General features: G+C 45.5%; 1 protein-coding gene across 4 annotated transcripts in view; it reads right to left on the bottom strand.

The window, feature by feature from the left end:
* Positions 1 to 26223, bottom strand: part of LIN7A (lin-7 homolog A, crumbs cell polarity complex component) — a 140325-nt gene that overhangs the window by 40974 nt on the left and 73128 nt on the right. For all 4 annotated transcript variants that reach the window (XM_069764426.1, XM_069764428.1, XM_069764425.1 and 1 more), the window contains exon 2: positions 7136 to 7254. In XM_069764426.1, coding sequence (XP_069620527.1) covers positions 7136 to 7254 — 119 coding nt within the window. The remainder of the gene's footprint in view (positions 1 to 7135; positions 7255 to 26223) is intronic.

The following is a 26223-nucleotide window of genomic DNA, read 5'->3' as shown; positions in this document are numbered from 1 at the left end:
AGCCTTCTCCAGTCTCGGCTCCCCAGCCACTCCGGTCTGACGTCCGTCTTCCTGGTCCAGTGGATTGGTCCTGCCTTCCTTGTTATCCTTTTTGTTCTCTACCCTCCTTCGGCTATTTCCCCTCAGTCCTTGTTTTCATCTCTTTAGAGCCGCCCCTCTTGGTACGGTCACTGTGGTTTTGGCTCCTCTGGGCTTGCCCCTAATGGTCCCTGTATAGGGGTCGGTCTCACTAGGTCAGCTCGCCCAGGGGTAGGTCTTTTCCACGGTCCAGAGGGTCCACTCTCTTCCCTGCCACCTACACGCTACAGTAACGCGCTACAGGCTGTAAGTAAAGTGCCAAACATGCTGGGTGGTTCACTCAAATATACCAAGGCGAATAGCAAATTACTCACTGAGTAACGAATAGCTCAAATACCATACTATTCATGCGATTGTATTCGCTCATCACTAGTAACTAAGTGTGAAAATCACATGTGCTTAAATGGGGTGGGGGGTGCCAAACTGAATTTTTGTCCCTGGTGCCAGAAAACTTTGATGCACCTCTGGCCTAACCAGCCCTGTGTAATAATATTTAGTTTTAATTAATGTTTAAAAAAAAGTTTTATTTAAAAAAATATATATAATGTCAGATTTTCCTATGCTAATTAGGCTTTGATTAATCAATGGGATGTTAGTTTCCCAAGACTAGTCAGCCCTCTTTCCATGATATAACTGATATAGAGTATAACTGATAATATCATTTGCAGTAGCATCACTCATGCAAATCTCGCCCCATCGACTAGCCAAAGCCCTAATTAGAATAGGAAAAGCTGACTATAAATGCTTTTTTTAAACATTAATTAAACTGAATAACATTATGCAGGGCTAGTTTAAAGGAGAAACACCTGAACACTGTCCTTTTAAAATAAATTGTGTGCTTGAGGAAGGGACTTGTGGTCCAGACTAATTGAGGTAGGAACCTCAGCACCACAAACGAAAATGAGAATGTAGGTCGTGTCCTGATCAGAGTTACCTTGTGGTGGTGGGATGGCTTTTATGCTATTTTTTTTTTATTTATTTTTTTTATCAAAAACAATGCACTTTTTTGCTTTTTACTTTTTTACAGCAGGGTTTTTGTTCATTTTTTTCTTGCATGTTTACATATGGCAGACTTGTTGCAAGTGTTCCAGAAATCTGAATTTTTTTTTTAAATGCATGCAAATTCTGCAGAAAAAAATCTTTACAGGAGGGGGCAGGAATAGGCGAAGTAAATGGAGGCCCCCCATGACTGTGCTTGGTCATGGGCTCCAGTTTTAAATAAAAATAGCCGCATTGATTGGACCATAGTAGGGTGGGAGGGGTTATGAGAGGGAAGGTGGGGGCTATATAGGTAAAAAGTGCGGGAAACTGGGCACACTTTTAGCTGGCAGTTCAGGATTTTAGTGAGAGCAGCCATCCACACAGCCTTTCTCCCTACCTGAAAAGGCCTGGTGAGCGATCAGCCATGGAGTCGGTGGATACTTTGGTGGGGCGCTTGAGAGATGCAGCCAGGTCCAGAAGAGGAGGATGGCTGGAAGAGCAGCTGGGGGCGCTGCTCGGAGCAGCGGGAGCACCGGAGCCCAGCAGCAGAAGAGGCCGGCGCACGAGGCCTCCGCAGCGACTCTCACCTGAGGTGAGCACGCGCAGCCGGCGCAGGCCTAGGAGCCCCTCCGCTGTGCTCCCTCCGGCAGGAATCCTCCTTGCCGGCCGGTTGGTGTGGGGAGCAGGAGAGGCGCGCAGCGTGGAAGAGCGACGCCGGGAGTGAGGACGGCAGCAGCGCGGCCCACAGCTCCGATGACCAGGAGTGCAGCGGCGGCAAGTCCGGAGCGCAGCCGCAGGACGTCCGGTGCGGCGGGTACCGGCGGTACGAATGAAGGTGCGGCGAGCGGCGGAAGATGGACGGCAGGAGAAAGGCCAGGCAGAGGGCGTGCAGGAGGTCGGATGACGGCGGATGCTGCGGTGCAGGCGGCATCTGAGCTGAGGACGGCGGGAGACGAGCGCAGGCCCGGAGGAGCGGCGGGCAGTGGGACCCCACTGTCTGGCAGGCGGAGTGGTCGGGAACCTGAGAGGGAACAGAGGTCGGCGGAGCAAGTACGGTCCAGGTCCGGGAGAAGGTCGGTCGAACGTGGAGCAGCTGACGCTCAGGTCCCCCCTGGTGACGTGGAGGCCAGGGGCGCGGGCCGGGAGCAGCACGATGGTGCCGAAGAATCGTGGTCGGACGGAGAACCTGATGCTGGGGATGATCGGCGGGATGCGGGACGCACGGCTGGCAGGGACACAGCACCTGCGCAGCTCGGTGAGTACCATGCTATTTCTGACTTGTCGCCCAGAGGGGCTTATGGTGAGGGGGTTAGAGGTGATCAGGCGCCGTGTGGGCGGGCGCCGGACATTGGGGGAGCAGCGGGGCGTCGGAGCCTGCGCTGCGGGATGTATTGCTGAGCGTGTCGCAATTGCTGAGTAGTTTACAGAGTGGGGTAGTGAGGGAAGCGGGGGTATCACCGGCCAGGGCTTGGCTACCTGGGGCCGGGGCTTCGGGTTCGTCTACAATGGATTCGGGGAGTTAGTGGGCGAACAGTCGCCATCAGTGTCTGGAGTGTCTGTATCCGTGCAAACGGAGAAGAATAAAGGGGATACGGTAAAGTTGGATGATAGAGCAAAAGGCGAGGTATATGTGTGTTTTGAGGGGCCATTGGGGGCTCATTTAAAAAAGGAGGTAAAAGAAAAGATTTGGCGCGATGATTACGTGGAGATTTTTTCTTTGCTGCCATTAGAAAAGTTTAATCTTGATAAGGGAAAAAAGGACGATAGTAAGAAAGAGGAAGAAGAGAAGAGGAGGTGGCGGCTTATACCACAGACGTTCATTAATTGGTTGCAAGCATTCGCTATACTAGCGAGCGTAATAGGTGAAAAGGCCCCGGAGAACTGTTCCGGTTTATTTTGTTATCTTGATGCGATAGGTGAAGCGCATCGTACTTATGGTGGACAGGCTTGGTTACGCTATGATGAACAGTTCAGGCAGAGGAAAGCGGTAAGGCCTGAAATACGCTGGGATCAAAAGGACATCGGGCTCTGGTTAAAAGTGATGGCTCCTAGCAGATACGGGCAGTCCTTTCATGGGGGCGGAAGTAGCTCCGGACAACAGGCGGGACATAGCGGTAGTGGTCAGGGGGGACAGGGATCAAAAGAAAAATCAGGAACGTGCTGGCAATTCAATGAGGGCCAGTGTAAGTTTGGGAACACCTGTAGATTTAAACATGTGTGTTCCCATTGTAGCGGAGTTTCGCATGGGGCTTCCAAATGTTTCAAAAAAGCAAGAGGCAAGCCGTCAGTGGGTGCCGGTCAAGGGGGAGATGCCAGTGAGGCTGGAAAGGATGGCCCCCTTTCTAAGTAGGTATCCGGATCGGGAGAAGGCTGGTGTTATTGCACGGGGTTTTGCGGAGGGTTTTCGTATCCCTCCTCCAGAACACGTTGTTCCGTTTTCAAAAAAGAATTTGAGGTCAGCAATGGCTCAGGCAAGTGTGGTGAATGATAAGTTGAGGAAGGAGGTGGAGTTGGGGAGAATGGCTGGTCCGTTTACTTGTTTGCCGATAGAGGGGCTGATCATCTCACCGTTGGGGGTGGTCCCCAAAAAAGAGCCGAATAAATTCCGTTTAATTCATCATTTGTCGTACCCAAAGGGGTTGTCTGTGAATGACGGCATTTCGCAGGAGTTGTGTTCAGTTGTTTATACGTCGTTTGACATGGCGGTGCACTGGGTCCGCTTTTACGGGCCAGGAGCTTTGTTGGCAAAGACGGATGTGGAGTCGGCTTTTCGTTTGCTTCCGATTCATCCGGATAGCATCCCGTTGTTGGGGATGTGTTGGAATGATGGTTACTATGTAGACAGATGTCTACCGATGGGTTGTTCCATTTCGTGTTCCTTGTTTGAGTCTTTTAGTACTTTTCTGGAATGGGTGGTTAGAGAAGTGGCTGGTGTTCCATCCGTCATTCATTATTTGGATGGCTTTTTGTGCATAGGTCCTCCTGACTCGAATGTGTGCAGGAATATTTTGGCGGCTATGGAGTGGGTAGCGGATCATTTCGGCGTTCCCCTTGCTAGGGAAAAAACTGAGGGCCCTTGTACGGTGTTGAGTTTTCTTGGAATTCTGATAGACTCTGAAAACATGGAATGCAGGCTTCCGGACGATAAATTGTTGGCGCTGAAGCATGAAGTGAGTCGCGTGGCTAAGCTGAGGAAAGTGACATTGAAGGAATTACAGTCTCTGCTCGGTCGTTTGAATTTTGCATGTAGGATTATGCCCATGGGGCGCATATTTTGCCGAAGGTTGTCCAGGGCGACGGCGGGGGTGCGGTCCCCGCATCATTTCATTTGACTTGGTCAGGAGCACAAAAACGACTTGTTGGTATGGCATAATTTCTTGGAGCAATATAACGGTCGCTTGCTGATGCAGCAGCAGCTGGTAAGTAATTTTGATTGCGAGATCTACACGGACGCAGCTGGAAGTGTGGGTTATGGGGCCTATTGCGCAGGCCAATGGAGCGTTGGAGCCTGGCCGGACTGCTGGCACACGAGTGGTTTTACAAAGAATCTGGCCTTGTTGGAGTTGTTTCCCATTGTGGTAGCGGTATTCATTTGGGGGGACGCGTTTGAAAATCGCAGGATCAGATTCCATTGTGACAACATGAGTGTCGTGTCCGTGATCAACTCGTTATCGGCATTGTCACCGCCCGTAATAAAATTAGTGAGAGAACTTGTCTTAAGATGTTTGAAGATCAATACGTGGATTTCTGCGGTTCATGTGCCTGGCGTTCAGAATTCGTTAGCGGATGCATTATCTCGTTTACAGTGGGAGCATTTCCGGGAGTTGGCACCAGAAGCGGACGCAGCAGGAGCAGTATGCCCTTCGCACTTGTGGCAGATACCTATGGAGGAGCGGGACGTTTGATTCGGGCCTCGGTTACGAGTCAGACCTGGGCGTCTTATGAAGCTTCCTGGAATGTTTGGCAGAATTCTTTGGCACAGTGGGGGGAATTGGTGTCTGATGAAGACAAGTCATTAGCGGTTTTGTCATTGGTGGGTAAGGCGGCGGATGCAGGTTGGTCGTTTTCGAAAGTAAACAAGTTGGTGACCGGGTTAGCTTTTGGTTTTAAGCTTGAGGGCTCAGTAGATGTGACAAAAAATTTTTTGGTGCGGCAGGCACTGAAGGGTTATAGGAGAGATGTTAGACGGGTGGATGGGCGCAGGCCTATTTCGTTTCAGGTGCTTGAACGTTTGGGTGGTGTTCTGGGTGATATATGCTGCTCTCATTTTGAAGCGGTGTTGTTTCGTTTGGCCTTTTCCTTTGCATTTTTTGGGGCGTTACGGATAGGTGAATTGGTGTCTCGTAGCAGGGTTCAAGCGGGTGGTTTATTGGCGCATGATGTGGATTTCTGGTCTGGGGGCATCGTTTTTTGGATACGTCGCTCAAAGACGGATCAGACAGGGGTTGGAAAAAGAGTTGTGTTGGGTAAAGTTTCGGGGTCATTGATGTGCCCTGAACAATGTTTACGTGAGTATTGGTCTTTATGGTCGGGTCGTACGGGACCATTGTTGTGCCACCAGGACGGGGTCTTCTTGTCCCGTTTCCAATTTATAGCAATTCTGCATAAAAGTTTGAGGGTTTTGGGTTTTTCGCGGTCCGATTTCGGTTCGCATTCCTTCAGGATAGGGGCAGCGTCAGAGGCCGACAGCCTGGGCTTGGGGTCGGATGTTATCAAGCGTATTGGGCGTTGGAGCTCAAGCCGTTATCAGTCCTATATCCGACACTAAAATGGTTGGTTTGTTTACGTTAAGTGGCCTTATGTTAACGGTTACTGTTATTGTATATTGCAGGTCGGGAGCCGTATCTCGTCTGGATTTTTGGACATTCTTTTGTCTATTGGGGGGCGCATCGGGCGGATGCCAGGCCGGACGGTAGGCAATTGGGTCTCAGCCGAAAAGATGCGGTAGTTCGGTGGCTGGGTTTTCGAGGTATGGTGTGGAGCAGGGCGATTCCTTGTTTTTCTCGTGCGGTCCGTCTGGATAGAGCACCGGATATCGTGGTTTTTCATTTAGGAGGGAACGATTTAGTTTCAAAACCAGTGAGGGAGTTGATACGGGACATTCGTTCCGATTTTCTCCGGTTGTGGACGGCCTTCCCCGGTGTTCTAACTATATGGTCAGACATTGTTCCTCGGAAAAATTGGAGGGGTGCGCGATCAGTCAAGGGTATCAACAGGGCGCGGGTGAAGTTGAACAGGCCAATTGCCAAGTTTGTAGCCAGAAATGGTGGTATATGTGTTCGGCACTTTGATTTGGAGTCGGGTATTGGTGAATATTGGAGGGACGACGGGGTGCACTTGAACAAGGTGGGGATTGATTTATGGGCCTTGTCCATTCAGGAAGGAATTGAAAAAGCGTTAGTGTCTTTGGGGCACTCGCGGGCCTGAGGTGTCAGGGCGGCGAGTTTGTGGTGGGGGTGGGGTTCTTGGAGTTTATGCGGATTCAGCGGCGAAGGAATTTGATGGAAATTCCGGACAGTTAAACGGGTTTGGTGTTCTGGCATTTTGGTTACAGGCTCTGGACGGGGTGTTTACCCTGGGAGCTGGTGGTGGTTTAATTGTTCCCAAAACGGGAATTATGGTGCCCCTGAGCTGGTGTTACGGCTGGGGGTAAATTGAGGTGTTTTACGTTTTTTGGTTTTTGCCAAAATAATTTGAAGCCAGAACTTTTTTCCCGGTGGGCTCCAAGAACCTCCCCTCGAATTATTTGCATAAAATTATGCTAATGTTTATTTAAATGTTTTTTGTTTGTTTGTTAATAAACTGGCCGCTGTGGCCATAATTATCCAAAGACATTGGAGTTACGTTTTTATTGGAATGTGGGTTTGCTTTTAGCAATGGTGGTTGGGGGGTTTGGAATGGTTAGTAAGGGAGCCATATTGGCCATACACGGTCAAGATGAACTGAATGGATTTTCTGTTGAGGACCAATTATTCAAAATTGATATTTACTTTTTCAACAGAAAAAAAAAAATATTTAAGAAGTTTTAAAAATAATGACAGCATTGTTTTTTTCACATGCATAGCCATTATCATACCTCCCTTATAGCAGTACAGAATTCACTTTGCAGAACTTTCTTCAGAGACTGTATCTTGTGAACTGGCACCTCTCCTGAATTCTCCAACTTCTCCAACAATTGTATAGCTCTGGCAACATCTGAATAAGAAAACCAAAAACAATTATTATGCATAGGCAAGCAAATACAAAGCCCATCACAGCAGACTGGCTCAGAGGAAAGGCACTTACTACTGACAATTATTCCAGTATTATAAGCAATGAGTTTCAGTGAACAATTGTACATTGCCACTTTGCTTTCAAAATGTAAAGGCTCTGTACACTATTTACCAGATATGGCTTGTCAGACTTAGCACATGAAATGTTCATTTATTTGGCATATTCTAGGTTAAAATTCTACTTCTGAGAATAGTTCGAGAAAAATGAGCCAAGTTCAAATCTAAGGCCTCATTCAGACATTTGTGTTGTGAGTCATGTAAAGCAGGCGCCCTCTCCTTGATTTTCAAAGATAAAACAAACACCATTAACGTCTGGTGCTATTCATGTCTGTAGTTTTATTTTTGGAGATTGTGTATTCGACCTGAGTCCCCCTGCCAGAGGGGCCCATGTGGACATTTGCTACTTTTAAATGTATCGGTGTGTATGCTACGCTGAGATGTGCAGCATTTCAAAATGCTCACTGCAGAAACTGGAGCTATGGGGGAATGAGGAGGAGAGGTGAGTATTGGATTTTTTTAAGCCAGTGGGAACACACTGGTGACCAGAATACTGTAAGAGGTGCATTATACTGTGTATAGGATTATGAGAAGTGTATTATACAATATGGAGGACTATAGGGATTGCATTATACTATATAGAGGATTATATATATATTATATAGAGGATTATGGTAAGTGCATTATACTATATGTAGGACAGTAAGGAGTTCAATATATGGTATGGAGGACTATGGGGGTGCATTATACTGTATGGAGGACTATGTGTCACACACAGTGTAGGATAGACTAAGTGCAACACAAAGAGATAAGGGAAAGGGAACCAAACACTAGGGAAGGGGGAGTGGAGACCCCTAGACAGATCTAATGTCACCCTGCCTGTCATCCCTAAATAGGTTCCGCACCTATTGCCAAACAGGATACCTAATCTCTGCCTGACCCTGGTGATAAGCCCTGCACCAAGAAGGAAAGGATATGCGCTAGTCAATCCCCACTGCTGCTAAAGACAGCTAGGATACACAAAACAAGGGAACACTTAGCTTGAGAAGACTCAGAGAGAAACAGATGTCCTCAAGCAACACCAAGGAGGAAGATAGCCAACTGACCCTGGTGATAAGCCCTGCACCAAGAAGGAAAGGATGTGCGCTAGTCAATCCCCACTGCTGCTAAAGACAGCTAGGATACACAAAACAAGGGAACACTTAGCTTAAGAAGACTCAGAGAGAAACAGATGTCCTCAAGCAACACCAAGGAGGAAGATCTTTATTTATTTTTCTTTTCTTTATTTATTTTTATATAGCGCTAACATATTCCGCAGCGCTTTACAGTTTGCACACATTATCATCACTGTCCCCGATGGGGCTCCCAATCTAGAATCCCTATCAGTATGTCTTTGGAATGTGGGAGGAAACCCACGCAAACACGGAGAGAACATACAAACTCTTTGCAGATGTTGTCCTGGGTGGGATTAGAACCCAGGACCCCAGCGCTGCAAGGCTGCAGTGCTAACCACTGCACCACCGTGCTGCCCGAGTGTTGGAAGATAGCCAACTGCAATAGCTCCAAGCCTCAACAAGTGCAAATAGAAAATATCACCCATGCTGAGACCTTCTGCCGGCAGATGCAGTGCAATGGTCTGCAGCCATTGACACATCTGTGATACTATGTGGAGTGCATAATACTATATGGAGGACTATTGGTAGTGCATTATACCATATGGAGGACTATGGTGAGTGCACTATACTGAATGGACCACTATGGGAAATACATTGTACTATATGGAGGCCTATGGGAGTGCATTATACTATATGGAGGACTATGGGGAGTTAACTATACTATACTACACTTATTTGGAGGGCTATGTGGGAGTCCCTAAACTGTATGCAAGTGATTATACAGTGTGAAGGTTTGTGTGGGGTCACTTATACTGTGTGGAGGGCTATGTGGGGGCCGTTATACAATGTGGAGAGATATGGGGCCATTATACTCTATACAGGCTCTTTATACTGCATGGAGGGCTGCAATGGGGTCACAATTGGGGAATCATACTGTGTTGGAGTCACCATACTTTTCTGGGGGAATTGATTGGTGGGGTACAGTAAGGTCATCATAGTGTGTGTGTGTGTGTGTGTGTGTAAGATACTGTGGAGGATTCACTGTGGGGGCATCTCACATTGTTTGTGGGGTACGTTTGTTGACATCATACTGTATGAGTGCAATGGAAGGGGAATCTAGGGTTCCAGTAGGAGGAATACAATATGGAAGACTATGGGGAGTGCATTATACTATGTGGAGGACTCCAGGAAGTGCATTATACGATGTGGAGGACTGTAGGAAGTGCATTATACTATGTGGAGTGCATTGTACTGTATTGAGGACTATGGGGTGCATAGATCAAACATAATCATAGCCTCTAAGGGGGCTATCAGAGTGTGGTGGTTACTATACAGAGTAGGAGCTACTTAGGGGACCATAATACAGAGTGGGGGCCACTTAGGGGGCTATGATGCAAAGTGGGGTTTAGTAAGGGGCCATCATACAGTATGGGGACTACTGTGAGGGCCCTCATACAGTGAGGGTGCCATCATACAGTGTGGGTGCTAATGTGGGGCTTTTGTACAGTGAGGACCATCATACAGTGTTATGATTTTTAGGGCTAATAACGGGTCAGTATACTATGTAGGGGCTACTATAAAGTTTGAGGACATTATAATGTGTATAGGAGAGTATCATACTGTGTAGGGGGGAGCTGTTCCAGGAGGGACTTGGACATTTTTAAGTGTTAAGTGGGCACTTGTAATAGGGTACTAAGTTTATTGTGACTTTCAAAGCGGCATATATACGACATTATTATTTCTAGGGGAAAAATATAAGCCCTGCTTTCTAGGGCACTTGCACAGGGCACTAATATATCCTAGAGGTTTGTTTTACCATATAGAGGGCACACAGTACCACACAGTAGGTTCAGTAATAGGGACACATACGGCAGAAGCAGCTCAGCATTGAAGTATCAGCAGGATGAGGAGTTTGTGCAGGTTTGGAATAGATGGGGGCAGGGCAGGAATTGGGAAAAGTCAATTGTTTTTGTTGTAACCTCTGCAGCTGAGTCGTGGCTGGAAGAAATTGTCAGGTTGGCATGGGCCAGATGGAAAAGATGGGAAAATCAAATGACTCCACCAGAAAGAATGTCAGATGTAAGTCACTGTAACTGTACTGTAATCTCTAACATGTTCTGCAGGACTGATATACAGTGCAATGAAGAAGTCTTTGCCCCTTCCTGATTTCCTATTCTTTTGCATGTTTGACACACTTATATGTTTCAGATTACCAAACAAATGTAAATATTAGAAAAAGATAACACAAGTAAACACAAAATGTAGTTTTTAAAGACATGCCTTTTTTATTAAGGGAAGAAGAAATCCAAGCCTACTGGGCCCTTCGTGAAAAACGTATTGATTTACTAAAGTGATAACTACCTTTAGAGGTTGATGTCAGCTGTGATTTTTTACAAATCGCAGCTATCATCAAGCCCAAATACCATTACCCCGATTGACACTGCATCAGAGCAATCAGGAAGAGCTGGGCAAAGCTCCAAAATTGGCGCATCTCATGTGATGCACCAATTCTGGGGCAGCTGTGGGCTTGTATTTTTAGGTTTGGAGGGACCCAAAACCAAGGTCCTTCCCAGCCGGTTAATATAAGCCTGCACCTTTTTGCTTTACCTTGGCTGGTTATCAAAAATAGGGGGGCCAGCCATTATTTTATCTATTGCTTATTTATTCAATAGGTTAAGTAAGGCTACACACCCTTTAGTGCACATGAAAGGCACTAAGGGGTGCAAGTTTTTTGGAAGAAGCAAAAAAAGAAAATTTGGGAAAACTTCATTATGTGGTAAATGTAGCGCTGCTCCTTGTCATCACACCATGGATCCAATAGACCAATACCATTGACCACCGGAGAAAATGTAAAAAAAAAAAAAAGGAAGAAAAGGTTCCAAATGGCCGTATGGATAAAAAATATGTAACTTTATTTCACATGGTTAAAAAAAAGTTGTCCAGACAATTAAAAAACATTGCCCATCCTGACATATTTTTTGGGCAGAAGCCCTTATCATAGATTGTCTGGAGAATTTATTTTTAACCAAATAAAATAGTTACACCATAAGGTGCAAGTTTATTATATGATGGGGATTGTGAAATTATATGCCTATAGGATATCTATCTATCCTATTCATTATATCTGCATATAAGTTATTAGTAAACTAGCTTGAAATGACACAGAGACTTACTGTATGTAAAAGAAGATGCTAAAAACACAACGCATGCGGATTACATACGGATGAAATGCGGATGCTAGGTGAGAAAAATCGCTTTGTGCTCACATGACACTTGTCCTACTTTTCTGGATCAAAATCAGACCAATTTTTTACTAATGTCAGTCGGATCAAACTCTGTCAAACAAGAGTGGAGAAGACAGAGAATTTAACTTCTCCATTGACTCTGTGCGAGTACATTGGACTGCACTGGGATGACATCCTAATGCAGTCCGATGTTCCACATGCACCCATAGACTTGTATCGGTGCATGTGAGCAGAGTCTCGCAGCCACTCGCAGCATGATGCGATTGTTTTCTCATGCCAAAACAGCATGAAAAAATTATAAATAAAAATAATCGCAGATCCGCATTGCCCCATAGTATGACACTGGGCCGTGTGCTATCTGCTAAAACAATGCTTAGCACTTGGCTAACACAGCCGCATAGGCAGCATCAATAGTAAAAAGTTGGGGACACACAGTGTTAATAGCAGCGGTTACGGAGTGCGTTACCTGCGGCATAATGCGGTCCGTTACCGCCAGCATTCATCCTGTGTGAGCGATGACCGGAGGGGAGTATGCGGGCACCGGGCACTGACTGCGGGGAGTAAGGAGCGGCCATTTTCTTCTGGACTGTGCCTGTCGCTGATTGGTCGAGGCAAAACAGCCACGACCAATCAGCGACTTGGATTTCCATGACAGACAGAGGCTGCGACCAATGAATATCCGTGACAGACAGACAGACAGAAGGACAGACATAAACACGGAAGTGACCCTTAGACAATAATATAGTAGATGTGCTAATTAATGCTCCTATATAAGCAAGTAAAATAAATACTTAGGCATATATGTTTACTCTCGAGAAATGTATTCTAAAAAATCTATTAGTCTGGGATAATCAGATCTTCCTATACATAGCGTACATCTTGTAACATTTTGAAGGGAATAGCAGGATACATATGTAAACATTTCCACTTCTTGTTGAGGTCATATAAGGTTCTCAATATATGTTCACATACAAGGAAATGATCATCCGACTCCTAACTTCACTATCGCAGCCGATGGAATACCACCCATGTGTTCATGCTTTGAATATACAAATAGATTTACATGGTGCCATTTGAGCTATGTGAAGTGAAGTCCATTATAATGGCTCAGATTCGGAAACCAATTTCCATTTTTATACATGCGCACCCTGACAAATCCAGGACCACTGCCAGCGTTGTTAATAACTAACAAATCCTTTTCCTGGAATGGATCCAAAAGCTGTGAATGACATTGATTTTGGGCAACGTATGACCAATGTCATCTTCATACATTGCATATTTTTAGCAATTACGACCAGCTTCAGAAGGAAGGTCTGAAACATCACCGATCTTAGCAAGGCTCTGTACTAAAAATAGCTTTACCAGTGCTAAGTGCCTAGAAACCTGTAAAAATTCAGTGTCGGGAATATGGATTCCCTTATTACCATGAAGAGCACTTCAAAGAGACACTCATAATATAGTCACTTTAGTATTAATAGAATTCCTTCCAAAAATAAACTTATACAGTGATGATTAAAACGTTGTGAACCCTTCAGAATTTTCCAAATATCTGCAAACTATACATTTGGCCTAAAACTTCATTAGATGCAGTAATTTAGTGTTAGACCAGAGTCACACTACCGTAGAATAAGGCCGAGTGCTATGCTCGCATAGCACTTGGCCCAGTGTTAATCTATGGGGCAGCTCACAGTAGCATTTTTTTCTCATGCGTATTCGACGTGCATGTGAAATCACAGCAGGCTGTGATTGTCACCGAGACTCGGCCAAGACTCACCAATGCAAGCCTATGGGTGCGAGAAAAAAATTGCACAGCACACGGACCATGCGATTTATGCGCACCGATGTCTTTTGAAAAGCCGGCAATTCATCTGTCGCATACAGTAAAATCACAGCAGGACAGGTTAGAATAGAATAGATATAATAGATAAACACGTAGAATATATAGATAGATGTATAGATGTCAGTGACACACACATATATATATATACAGTATGTATATACAGTGCCTTTCGAAAGTACTGTATTTGGCCCCCTGGAGCTTTTCAACCTTTTCCCACATATCATGCTTCAAATATAAAGATACCAAATGTAAATTTTTGGTGAAGAATCAACAACAAGTGGAACACAATTGTGAAGTTGACCGAACTTTATTAGTTATTTAAAATTTTTGTGGAAATTCAAAAACTGAAAAGGGGGCGTGCAATATTTTTCGGCCCCTTTACTTTCAGTGCAGCAAACTCACTCTAGAAGTTCATTGTGGATCTCTGAATGATCCAATGTTGTCCTAAATGCCTAATGATGATAAATATAATCCACCTGTGTGTAATCAAGTCTCCGTATAAATGCACCTGCTCTGTGATAGTCTCAGGGTTCAAAACCAACAATCCCCCAAACCATCATCAGGGAAAAAGAGGCATAAACTCATGGGCGGACATACCGCCGGTTCAACCGGTGCGACTGCACCGGGGCCCGGAGGCTCCTGGGGGCCCCTGCAGGGCGGCTAATAATGAGGGCAATCAGGACAGGTTATCCTGGCCTGATTGCCCTCTTGTGCGGCGGGCAGGGAGCAATCCCTGCAGCTCCGCTGCCTGCAAGAGAAAATGGCAGCGGAGTGGAGCTGCAGGGAATGGATGCTTCCTGGCAGCTTCCTGTTTCACACAGCACCAGCTGCATGACATCATCATTCGGCGCCGTGGCTGTGCGAGACAGGAAGCTGCCAGCGTGCGGCTTCATGATAGGATACCGTGCGCAGAGGTGAGACATCTCCTGTCTTCTTCACAGCTGCTCCTCCTCCCGGCTCGTCCTGTCTGGCACCTTCTCCCTGCACACACTTCCAGCTCATGGCTGGATGGAAGCTGCAGCTGTGTGCAGGACCTCAATCACCCCCTGAACAGGAGGTAAAGAATGGTCCTAATGTGATGGATTGTTTAGCAGAGTAAAGAGAGGAGGCACGGGCTGCAGTCAGAGACTAGAAGCAGTGATTTACTGACTGTGACCCCCGAAGCTTTGTGTTGTCTGGTCAGTGCAGGATTCTCATCCACAGACAGCACCAACCAGAGTGCTCAGAGCTCAGGAACACAGTCACTAAATCACTGGGTCTATTCTTTGATGGGACCAACACTCCAGTCATCACTGCTGTAACAGATCCAGGCTGGGACTGACCCCTGAGCCCATCCCCCAGTGAAGACTTTATTCACATATACTGTATCTGTTGCATCAAACTCACAGGTACAATACATAGACACATATAAGAGTATGTTTCCACAGTTAGTAAACGTGGCGGGTTGGACGCTGTGTACATCCGCAGCGTCCAGTCCGCAGCGTCCTGATGTTATAGCATAGTGGATGAGATTTCAAGGAATCCCATGTCCACTATGTGGGCACCGGCGCCCGCGGCTTCCCTGTGGAGATGCACATGCGGCGCGTCTTTCTAGACCACAGCATGTCTATGTATCTTGCGGAGACGCTCAGTCTCCGCATGTTGTGAATTCTGTTGTCGGGCTCCCTCCTGTGGTCATGAATGGTACTTCGGCTGGTTCTGTCCATGGACTTCCTCTGGTGGGTGTTTCTGAGTTTCCTTTCACAGGTGACGAGGTTAATTCGTTAGCTGCTGCTCTATTTAACTCCACTTAGATCTTTGCTCCACGCCACCTGTCAATGTTTCAGTATTGGTCTAGTTCACTCCTGGATCGTTCTTGTGACCTGTCTTCCCATCAGAAGCTAAGTTCCAGCTTGTATTTCTTTGGTTTGCTATTTTTCTGTCCAGCTTACTATTTAATTTGTTGTCTTGCTTGCTGGAAGCTCTGGGACGCAGAGGGAGCGCCTCCGCACCGTGAGTCGGTGCGGAGGGTCTTTTTGCGCCCTCTGCGTGGTCTTTTTGTATGTTTTTGTGCTGACCACAAAGTAACCTTTCCTATCCTCGGTCTGTTCAGTAAGTCGGGCCTCACTTTGCTTAATCTATTTCATCTCTGTGTTTGTATTTTCATCTTTACTTACAGTCATTATATGTGGGGGGCTGCCTTTTCCTTTGGGGAATTTCTCTGAGGCAAGGTAGGCTTTATTTTCCTTTCTTCAGGGCTAGCTAGTTTCTTAGGCTGTGCCGAGTTGCATAGGGAGTGTTAGGCGCAATCCACGGCTATTTCTAGTGTGTGTGATAGGATTAGGGATTGCGGTCAGCAGAGTTCCCACGTCCCAGAGCTCGTCCTTTATTATCAGTAATTATCAGGTCATTCCGTGTGCTCTTAACCACCAGGTCCATTATTGTCCTGACCACCAGGTCATAACAGTACAGGTGGCCCAAAGTACTAATGCATCTCAATAGAGGGATAAGAGAAGTTCTGAGACCATTTTTTTTTCTTTGCAGTGTGTTTTGTCTCAATTTTCCCCTTTACCTCTGGGTGGTTCAGGACACTGGTGTAAACATGGACATTCAAAGTCTGTCCTCTTGGATGGATAATCTCACTACAAGGATACAAAACATTCAAGATTTTGTGGTTCAGAATCCGATGTCAGAGCCTAAGATTCCTATTCCTGATTTGTTTTTTGGTGATAGATCTAAGTTCTTGAATTTCAAAAATAATTGTAAATTGTTTCTTGCCTTGAACCCTCGCTCCTCAGGTGACCCTGTTCAACAAGTAAAGATCATTATTTCTTTGTTACGTGGGGACCCTCAAGACTGGGCATTTTCCCTTGCGCCAGGAGATCCGGCATTGCGTGATGTTGATGCGTTTTTCCTGGCGCTTGGATTGCTTTATGACGAACCTAATTCAGTGGATCAGGCAGAGAAAATCTTTCTGGCTCTGTGTCAGGGTCAGGATGAAGCAGGGATATATTGTCAGAAGTTTAGAAAGTGGTCTGTGCTCACTCAGTGGAATGAATGAAGCCCTTAAGGATGTCATGGTGGGGTTTCCCATGCCTGCTGGTCTGAATGAGTCTATGTCCTTGGCCATTCAGATCGATCGACGCTTGCGTGAGCGTAAAGCTGTGCACCATTTGGCGGTACTATCTGAGCATGGGCCTGAGCCTATGCAATGTGATAGGACTTTGACCAGAGCTGAACGGCAAGAACACAGACGTCGGAATGGGCTGTGTTTTTACTGTGGTGAATCCACTCATGCTATCTCCGATTGTCATAAGCGCACTAAGCGGTTCGCTAGGTCTGCCACCATTGGTACGGTACAGTCTAAATTTCTATTGTCTGTTACTCTGATTTGCTCTTTGTCATCCTATTCTGTTATGGCATTTGTGGATTCAGGCGCTGCCCTGAATTTGATGGACTTGGAGTATACTAGGCGCTGTGGTTTTTTCTTGGAGCCCTTGCAGTATCCTATTCCATTGAGAGGAATTGATGCTACACCTTTGGCCAAGAATAAGCCTCAGTATTGGACCCAATTGACCATGTGCATGGCTCCTGCACATCAGGAGGATATTCGCTTTCTGGTGTTGCATAATCTGCATGATGTGGTCGTTTTGGGGTTGCCATGGCTACAGGTTCATAATCCAGTATTGGACTGGAAATCTATGTCTGTGTCCAGCTGGGGTTGCCAGGGGGTACATGGTGATGTTCCATTTTTGTCTATTTCGTCTTCCACTCCTTCTGAAGTTCCTGAGTTTTTGTCGGATTATCGGGATGTATTTGATGAGCCCAAAGCCAGTGCCCTACCTCCTCATAGGGATTGCGATTGTGCAATTAATTTGATTCCTGGTAGTAAGTTTCCTAAGGGCCGATTGTTCAATTTATCTGTGCCAGAACACGCCGCTATGCGGAGTTATATAAAGGAATCCTTGGAGAAAGGCCATATTCGCCCGTCGTCATCACCGTTGGGAGCAGGGTTCTTTTTTGTGGCCAAGAAGGATGGTTCTTTGAGACCTTGCATTGATTACCGCCTTCTTAATAAAATTACAGTCAAATTTCAGTATCCTTTGCCGTTGCTGTCTGATTTGTTTGCTCGTATTAAAGGGGCTAGTTGGTTCACCAAGATAGATCTTCGAGGGGCGTATAATCTTGTGCGTATTAAACAAGGCGATGAATGGAAAACAGCATTTAATACGCCCGAGGGCCATTTTGAGTACCTGGTTATGCCATTCGGGCTTTCCAATGCTCCATCAGTATTTCAGTCCTTTATGCATGACATCTTCCGAGAGTACCTGGATAAATTCCTGATTGTGTATTTGGATGATATTTTGGTCTTTTCGGATGATTGGGAGTCTCATGTGAAGCAGGTCAGAATGGTGTTCCAGGTCCTTCGTGCGAATTCCTTGTTTGTGAAGGGGTCAAAGTGTCTCTTTGGAGTTCAGAAGGTTTCATTTTTGGGGTTCATTTTTTCCCCTTCTACTATCGAGATGGACCCTGTTAAAGTCCAGGCCATTTACGATTGGACTCAGCCGACATCTGTGAAGAGCCTGCAAAAGTTCCTGGGCTTTGCTAATTTTTATCGGCGCTTCATCGCTAATTTTTCTACTGTTGCTAAACCGTTGACTGATTTGACCAAGAAGGGTGCTGATGTGGTCAATTGGTCTTCTGCGGCTGTAGAGGTTTTTCAGGAGTTGAAGCGTCATTTTTCTTCTGCCCCTGTGTTGTGCCAGCCAGATGTTTCGCTTCCGTTTCAGGTTGAGGTTGATGCTTCTGAGATTGGAGCAGGGGCTGTTTTGTCGCAAAGAAGTTCTGATGGCTCAGTGATGAAGCCATGTGCCTTCTTTTCTAGAAAGTTTTCGCCTGCTGAGCGTAACTATGATGTTGGTAATCGTGAATTGTTGGCCATGAAGTGGGCATTCGAGGAGTGGCGTCATTGGCTGGAAGGAGCCAAGCATCGCGTGGTGGTCTTGACAGATCACAAGAATTTGACTTATCTTGAGTCTGCCAAACGGTTGAATCCGAGACAGGCTCGATGGTCGTTATTTTTCTCCCGTTTTGATTTTGTGGTTTCGTACCTTCCGGGCTCTAAGAATGTGAAGGCTGATGCCCTGTCAAGGAGTTTTGTGCCTGACTCTCCGGGTGTTCCTGAGCCGGCGGGTATTCTCAAAGAGGGGGTAATTGTGTCTGCCATCTCCCCTGATTTGCGGCGGGTGCTGCAAAAATTTCAGGCTGATAGACTGGACCGTTGCCCAGCGGAGAAACTGTTTGTCCCTGATAGATGGACTAGTAGAGTTATCTCTGAGATTCATTGTTCTGTGTTGGCTGGGCATCTTGGAATCTTTGGTACCAGAGATTTGGTGGCTAGATCCTTCTGGTGGCCGTCTTTGTCACGGGATGTGCGTTCTTTTGTGCAGTCCTGTGGGACTTGTGCTCGGGCTAAACCCTGCTGTTCTCGTGCCAGTGGGTTGCTTTTGCCTTTGCCGGTCCCGAAGAGGCCCTGGACGCATATTTCTATGGATTTTATTTCGGATCTCCCCGTCTCTCAAAAGGTGTCGGTCATTTGGGTGGTTTGTGATCGCTTTTCTAAGATGGTCCATTTGGTACCTTTGTCTAAATTGCCTTCCTCCTCTGATTTGGTGCCATTATTTTTCCAGCATGTGGTTCGTTTACATGGTGTCCCGGAGAACATCGTTTCTGACAGAGGTTCCCAGTTTGTTTCAAGGTTTTGGCGATCCTTTTGTGCTAGGATGGGCATTGATTTGTCTTTTTCCTCGGCTTTCCATCCTCAGACAAATGGCCAAACCGAACGAACTAATCAAACTTTGGAAACATATCTGAGATGCTTTGTTTCTGCTGATCAGGATGATTGGGTGTCCTTTTTGCCATTGGCTGAGTTCGCCCTTAATATTCGGGCCAGCTTGGCTACTTTGGTTTCGCCGTTTTTCTGCAATTCTGGTTTCCATCCTCGTTTCTCTTCAGGGCAGGTTGAGTCTTCAGACTGTCCTGGTGTAGATACTGTGGTGGATAGGTTGCAGCAGATTTGGACTCATGTGGTGGACAATTTGACATTGTCCCAGGAGAAGGCTCAACGTTTTGCTAACTGCCGGCGCTGTGTGGGTCCCCGACTTCATGTTGGGGATTTGGTTTGGTTGTCGTCTCGTTATGTTCCTATGAAGGTTTCCTCTCCTAAGTTTAAGCCTCGTTTCATTGGTCCGTATAAGATTTCTGAGGTTATCAATCCTGTGTCATTTCGTTTGGCCCTTCCTGCTTCTTTTGCCATCCATAATGTGTTCCATAGGTCGTTATTGCAGAGATACGTGGCGCCTGTGGTTCCATCCGTTGATCCTCCTGCCCCGGTGTTGGTTGAGGGGGAGTTGGAGTATGTGGTGGAGAAGATTTTGGATTCTCATGTTTCGAGACGGAAACTCCAGTACCTGGTCAAGTGGAAGGGTTATGGTCAGGAAGATAATTCCTGGGTTTTTGCCTCTGATGTTCATGCTGCCGATCTGGTTCATGCCTTTCATTTGGCTCATCCTGGTCGGCCTGTGGGCTCTGGTGAGGGTTCGGTGACCCCTCCTCAAGGGGGGGGTACTGTTGTGAATTCTGTTGTCGGGCTCCCTCCTGTGGTCATGAATGGTACTTCGGCTGGTTCTGTCCATGGACTTCCTCTGGTGGGTGTTTCTGAGTTTCCTTTCACAGGTGACAAGGTTAATTCGTTAGCTGCTGCTCTATTTAACTCCACTTAGATCTTTGCTCCATGCCACCTGTCAATGTTTCAGTATTGGTCTAGTTCACTCCTGGATCGTTCTTGTGACCTGTCTTCCCATCAGAAGCTAAGTTCCAGCTTGTATTTCTTTGGTTTGCTATTTTTCTGTCCAGCTTGCTATTTAATTTGTTGTCTTGCTTGCTGGAAGTTCTGGGACGCAGAGGGAGCGCCTCCGCACCGTGAGTCGGTGCGGAGGGTCTTTTTGCACCCTCTGCGTGGTCTTTTTGTAGGTTTTTGTGCTGACCGCAAAGTAACCTTTCCTATCCTAGGTCTGTTCAGTAAGTCGGGCCTCACTTTGCTTAATCTATTTCATCTCTGTGTTTGTATTTTCATCTTTACTCACAGTCATTATATGTGGGGGCTGCCTTTTCCTTTGGGGAATTTCTCTGAGGCAAGGTAGGCTTTATTTTCCTTTCTTCAGGGCTAGCTAGTTTCTTAGGCTGTGACGAGTTGCATGGGGAGTGTTAGGCGCAATCCACGGCTATTTCTAGTGTGTGTGATAGGATTAGGGATTGCGGTCAGCAGAGTTCCCACGTCCCAGAGCTCGTCCTTTATTATCAGTAACTATCAGGTCATTCCGTGTGCTCTTAACCACCAGGTCCATTATTGTCCTGACCACCAGGTCATAACACCGCAAGATAAATTTCCCTTCCAATGTATAGGATGCAGTGACTCCGCACGGTTCAATCAACACATGCAAAATCACCGCGCCTACAAAAGCCGGCAGCGCTTTGGACCGAGCGGACATGTGCTGCGTCCAAAGCGCTGCTGGTTCCTGACCGTGGCATACACTTATACATAAATCTATAGTATATCACATATGCAGTAGAAACAGGTGTTTATTATACATGGGCATATTCTATAGGTGTATATATATAGGTACAATATAGTTATACACTTATGAATTGATATACAGTAGGCAGCTACATCATTTTTGCCTACTACTAGTTTTGAAAAATCTCCCAAGAGTGTATAAGCCCTTAGCAAAATATGACATACTGCGTACGTCATATGTTGTCTTCCTGCCTTCATGAAGGCTCGCAAGCTAATCCCGCATCTTTCCTGGCAAATGATGGCAATGATATTCAGCCATCATCTGTCACTAACAGCCGCTGTTCACTTGTTAAACACCACTGTGGATCTGTGACAGCAGCATTTACAGCATGTCGGCAGGGGAGAGTGTTGATCAATGCGCCCATGGGCACTCTTGTGACATGATGGTGGGGAGCTGATGGGTTGCCATGATGGCCAGAGGCCTGTTGACAGCCTGTGCCTGTAATGACAAATTCCTGTGAAAAACAGCCTGTAGCTGACTTTCATAGGAGATTGTGATTTTTTCAATATTCAGCAATACTGTGGCTAGTATGTGATATTATTCGGTCACTCTGTGGTGGTTAAATGTGATCTGGTCACAGTGTGGCAATGTTTTTCTCCTGTATGATATTCGGTCAGTATATGGTGGTAACATGTGGATTAATCATGGTGTGGCGATATTTGTCTCCTGTATGTGATATTATTCAGTCACTAAGTGGCGGTAATTTGTGGTCTGGTCACAGTGTGGTGGCATTTGTTTCTTTTATTTGGTATTATTTGTCTTTGTATAGGGGACTGAGTTGTGTATTGAGGTCACGTGTTCTCTCTGATATCAATAAGGGGAAGATTCTTGATTTTCAATACAGCCAAAATACTTGGAAGTTTTACCCCTCCCTGTCCCGTGACTATTACACAATAGAAAAGATGCACTTACATTTGTTCTCCTGTGAAAGCAAATAATCACCTATCCTAAGACCACGTTCATATGTTCAGTATTTGGTCAGTATTATACCTTAGTATTTGTAAGTCAAAACCAGTAGCGGTGATAAATGCGGAAGTGGTGATGTGGTGATGTGTTGGCGGAGAGGGCAATGATGGGGGTGATGGGGCAGAAGGCAATGATAGGGTTGATGGTGAGGGAAATTATGGGGGTGATGGGGCAGAAGGCAATGATTGGGTTGACAGAGAGTGCAATGATGGGGGTGATGGCGACCAGTCCATCAGCCCCTCCTTTAGAAAAGAAGCTTTCCCATGCTCCATCAGCCATCATTGCATTATACAGCTAACAAGACAGGACGGTATGTAATAAAAAACAGGGCTCTATATAATCCAATATGTAAGGGACGGTGCAGTACATAAAAAGAGAGGGCACTGTATAATAAGGGAGGGCAATATACATAATAAAAGAGACTATGTAATATATATACATGTATGTGTGTGTGGGGATATATATACAGTGGGGCAAAAAAGTATTTAGTCAGTCAGCAATAGTGCAAGTTCCACCACTTAAAAAGATGAGAGGCGTCTGTAATTTACATCATAGGTAGACCTCAACTATGGGAGACAAACTGAGAAAAAAAAATCCAGAAAATCACATTGTCTGTTTTTTTAACATTTTATTTGCATATTATGGTGGAAAATAAGTATTTGGTCAGAAACAAACAATTAAGATTTCTGGCTCTCACAGACCTGTAACTTCTTCTTTAAGAGTCTCCTCTTTCCTCCACTCATTACCTGTAGTAATGGCACCTGTTTAAACTTGTTATCAGTATAAAAAGACACCTGTGCACACCCTCAAACAGTCTGACTCCAAACTCCACTATGGTGAAGACCAAAGAGCTGTTAAAGGACACCAGAAACAAAATTGTAGCCCTGCACCAGGCTGGGAAGACTGAATCTGCAATAGCCAACCAGCTTGGAGTGAAGAAATCAACAGTGGGAGCAATAATTAGAAAATGGAAGACATACAAGACCACTGATAATCTCCCTCGATCTGGGGCTCCACGCAAAATCCCACCCCGTGGGGCCAGAATGATCACAAGAACGGTGAGCAAAAATCCCAGAACCACGCGGGGGGACCTAGTGAATGAACTGCAGAGAGCTGGGACCAATGTCACAAGGCCTACCATAAGTAACACACTACGCCACCATGGACTCAGATCCTGCAGTGCCAGACGTGTCCCACTGCTTAAGCCAGTACATGTCCGGGCCCGTCTGAAGTTTGCTAGAGAGCATTTGGATGATCCAGAGGAGTTTTGGGAGAATGTCCTATGGTCTGATGAAACCAAACTGGAACTGTTTGGTAGAAACACAACTTGTCATGTTTGGAGGAAAAAGAATACTGAGTTGCATCCATCAAACACCATACCTACTGTAAAGCATGGTGGTGAAAACATCATGCTTTGGGGCTGTTTCTCTGCAAAGGGGCCAGGACGACTGATCCGGGTACATGAAAGAATGAATGGGGCCATGTATCGTGAGATTTTGAGTGCAAACCTCCTTCCATCAGCAAGGGCATTGAAGATGAAACGTGGCTGGGTCTTTCAACATGACAATGATCCAAAGCACACCGCCAGGGCAACGAAGGAGTGGCTTCGTAAGAAGCATTTCAAGGTCCTGGAGTGGCCTAGCCAGTCTCCAGATCTCAACCCTATAGAAAACCTTTGGAGGGAGTTGAAAGTCCGTGCTGCCAAGCGAAAAGCCAAAAACATCACTGCTCTAGAGGAGATCTGCATGGAGGAATGGGCCAACATACCAACAACAGTGTGTGGCAACCTTGTGAAGACTTACAGAAAACGTTTGACCTCTGTCATTGCCAACAAAGGATATATGACAAAGTATTGAGATGAAATTTTGTTTCTGACCAAATACTTATTTTCCACCATAATATGCAAATAAATTGTTAAAAAAACAGACAATGTGATTTTCTGGATTTTTTTTTCTCAGTTTGTCTCCCATAGTTGAGGTCTACCTATGATGTAAATTACAGACGCCTCTCATCTTTTTAAGTGGTGGAACTTGCACTATTGCTGACTGACTAAATACTTTTTTGCCCCACTGTATATATATATATATATATATATATATATATATATATATATATAATAGGTTTGTCGCCTTAAAAGGAGGGGGGCCCAGACACATTTCCTGCACAGGGGCCCCAAGCTGTCTGTGTCCGCCCCTGCATAAACTATAAGTGGAATAATTATTGTAAAATCATTTTTAATAGATAAACTAAACTGAAATACAGAAAAATATCAAAAAGCAGGGTAAAACTCAAAGTACATACGGCTGGGAAACAGTAGCCACATCAGGTAATATCAAAAATGTAATCCTATATATCAGCAGCAAGCAAGTAACAATACAAGTATATTGCACAATTATCAATTATCAAGGAAACTAAGTTCCTAACGTGCTAAATCTATAGAGCTTCTATTATCCTCTGTAGCCTGCTAAACATAAAGTGCCAAGTGCCTCATGCAAGGTGCATACCTATAAGCTGACATATAACGTATCAATGCAAGATGTGAACTTACATAGTTAGCTTTCCTGGTGGGAAACGTTCCACAGCGACCCCGACAGCACTGTTTCGCCTGACTGGCTTCCTCAAATAGGGGGCATATGTGTCTACACCTAGCACAGAGCGCATCATGAAGACCAAGAAACACAACAAGCAGGTCCGTGATACTGTTGTGGAGAAGTTTAAAGCTGGATTTGGATACAAAATGATTTCCAAAATTTTAAACAACCCAAGGAGCACTGTGCAAGAGATCATATAGAAATGGAAGGAGTATCATACCACTGTAAATCTACCAAGACCCGGCTGTCCCTCTAAACTTTCATCTCAAACAAGGAGAAGACTGATCATAGATGCAGCCAAGAGGCCCATGATCACTCTGCATGAACTGCAGAGATCTACAGCTGAGGTAGGACAGTCTGTCCATAGGACAACAATCAGTCGTACACTGCACAAATCTGGCCTTTATGGAAGAGTGGCAAGAAGAAAGTCATCTCTCAAAGATATCCATGAAAAGTGTCATTTATAGTTTGCAACAAACCACCAGAGAGACACACCAAACATGTGGAAGAAGGTGCTCTGGTCAGATGAAACCAAAATCATACTTTTTGGCAACAATGCCAAACGATAAGTTTGGTGTAAGGCCGGCGTCACACACAGCGTAAAACAATACGGTCCGTATATTACGGCCGTAATACACTGAAAAGTCCCGAAAAAAGTGGTCCGTAGCTCCTCCGTAGGCAGGGTGTGTCAGCGTTTTTTGCGCATGGCATCCTCCGTATGTAATCCGTATGGCATCCGTACTGCGTGGTTTTCTCGAAGGCTAGCAAAACCAACATACCGCTATAGAAGTGATCCATGTGTCCCAAAAAGAAAAGAAAATATATATATACTGTCTATATATATATATATATATATATATATATATATATATATATATATATGTCAGTAGACACATATATTAGAGAGAAAAGCCGGTAATTCAGTGCGGTGTACAGTAAAATCACACTGTCAGCTTACAGTAGAATAGGTAGAATAAATGTGTACACATAGAATAGGTATATATATATATATATGTCAGTGAGACACATATATGTATATATATTAATATTTATTCCAGCGCTAGACAGCTTGAAAGCCGGTAATTCAATTACCGGCTTTTTCCTTCTCCTTCCTAAAACCCGACATGATTTGAGACATGGTTTACATACAGTAAACCATGTCTTCTCTCCATTTTTTTTGCAGATTCCACACTACTAATGTCAGTAGTGTGTATCTGCAAAATTTGGCCGTTCTAGCTCTTAAAATAAAGGGTTAAATGGCGGAAAAAATTGGCGTGGGCTCCCGCGCAATTTTCTCCGCCAGAGTAGTAAAGCCAGTGACTGAGGGCAGATATTAATAGCCTGGAGAGGGTCCACGGTTATTGGCCCCCCCTGGCTAAAAATATCTGCCCCCAGCCACCCCAGAAAAGGCACATCTGGAAGATGCGCCTATTCTGGCACTTGGCCACTCTCTTCCCATTCCCGTGTAGCGGTGGGATATGGGGTAATGAAGGGTTAATGCCACCTTGCTATTGTAAGGTGA

Source organism: Ranitomeya imitator, chromosome 4, assembly GCF_032444005.1.
Source record: "Ranitomeya imitator isolate aRanImi1 chromosome 4, aRanImi1.pri, whole genome shotgun sequence".
NCBI lineage: Eukaryota > Metazoa > Chordata > Amphibia > Anura > Dendrobatidae > Ranitomeya > Ranitomeya imitator.
The sequence above is the reverse complement of the archived record's forward strand: the minus strand, read 5'-3'. Positions and strand labels throughout refer to the sequence as shown.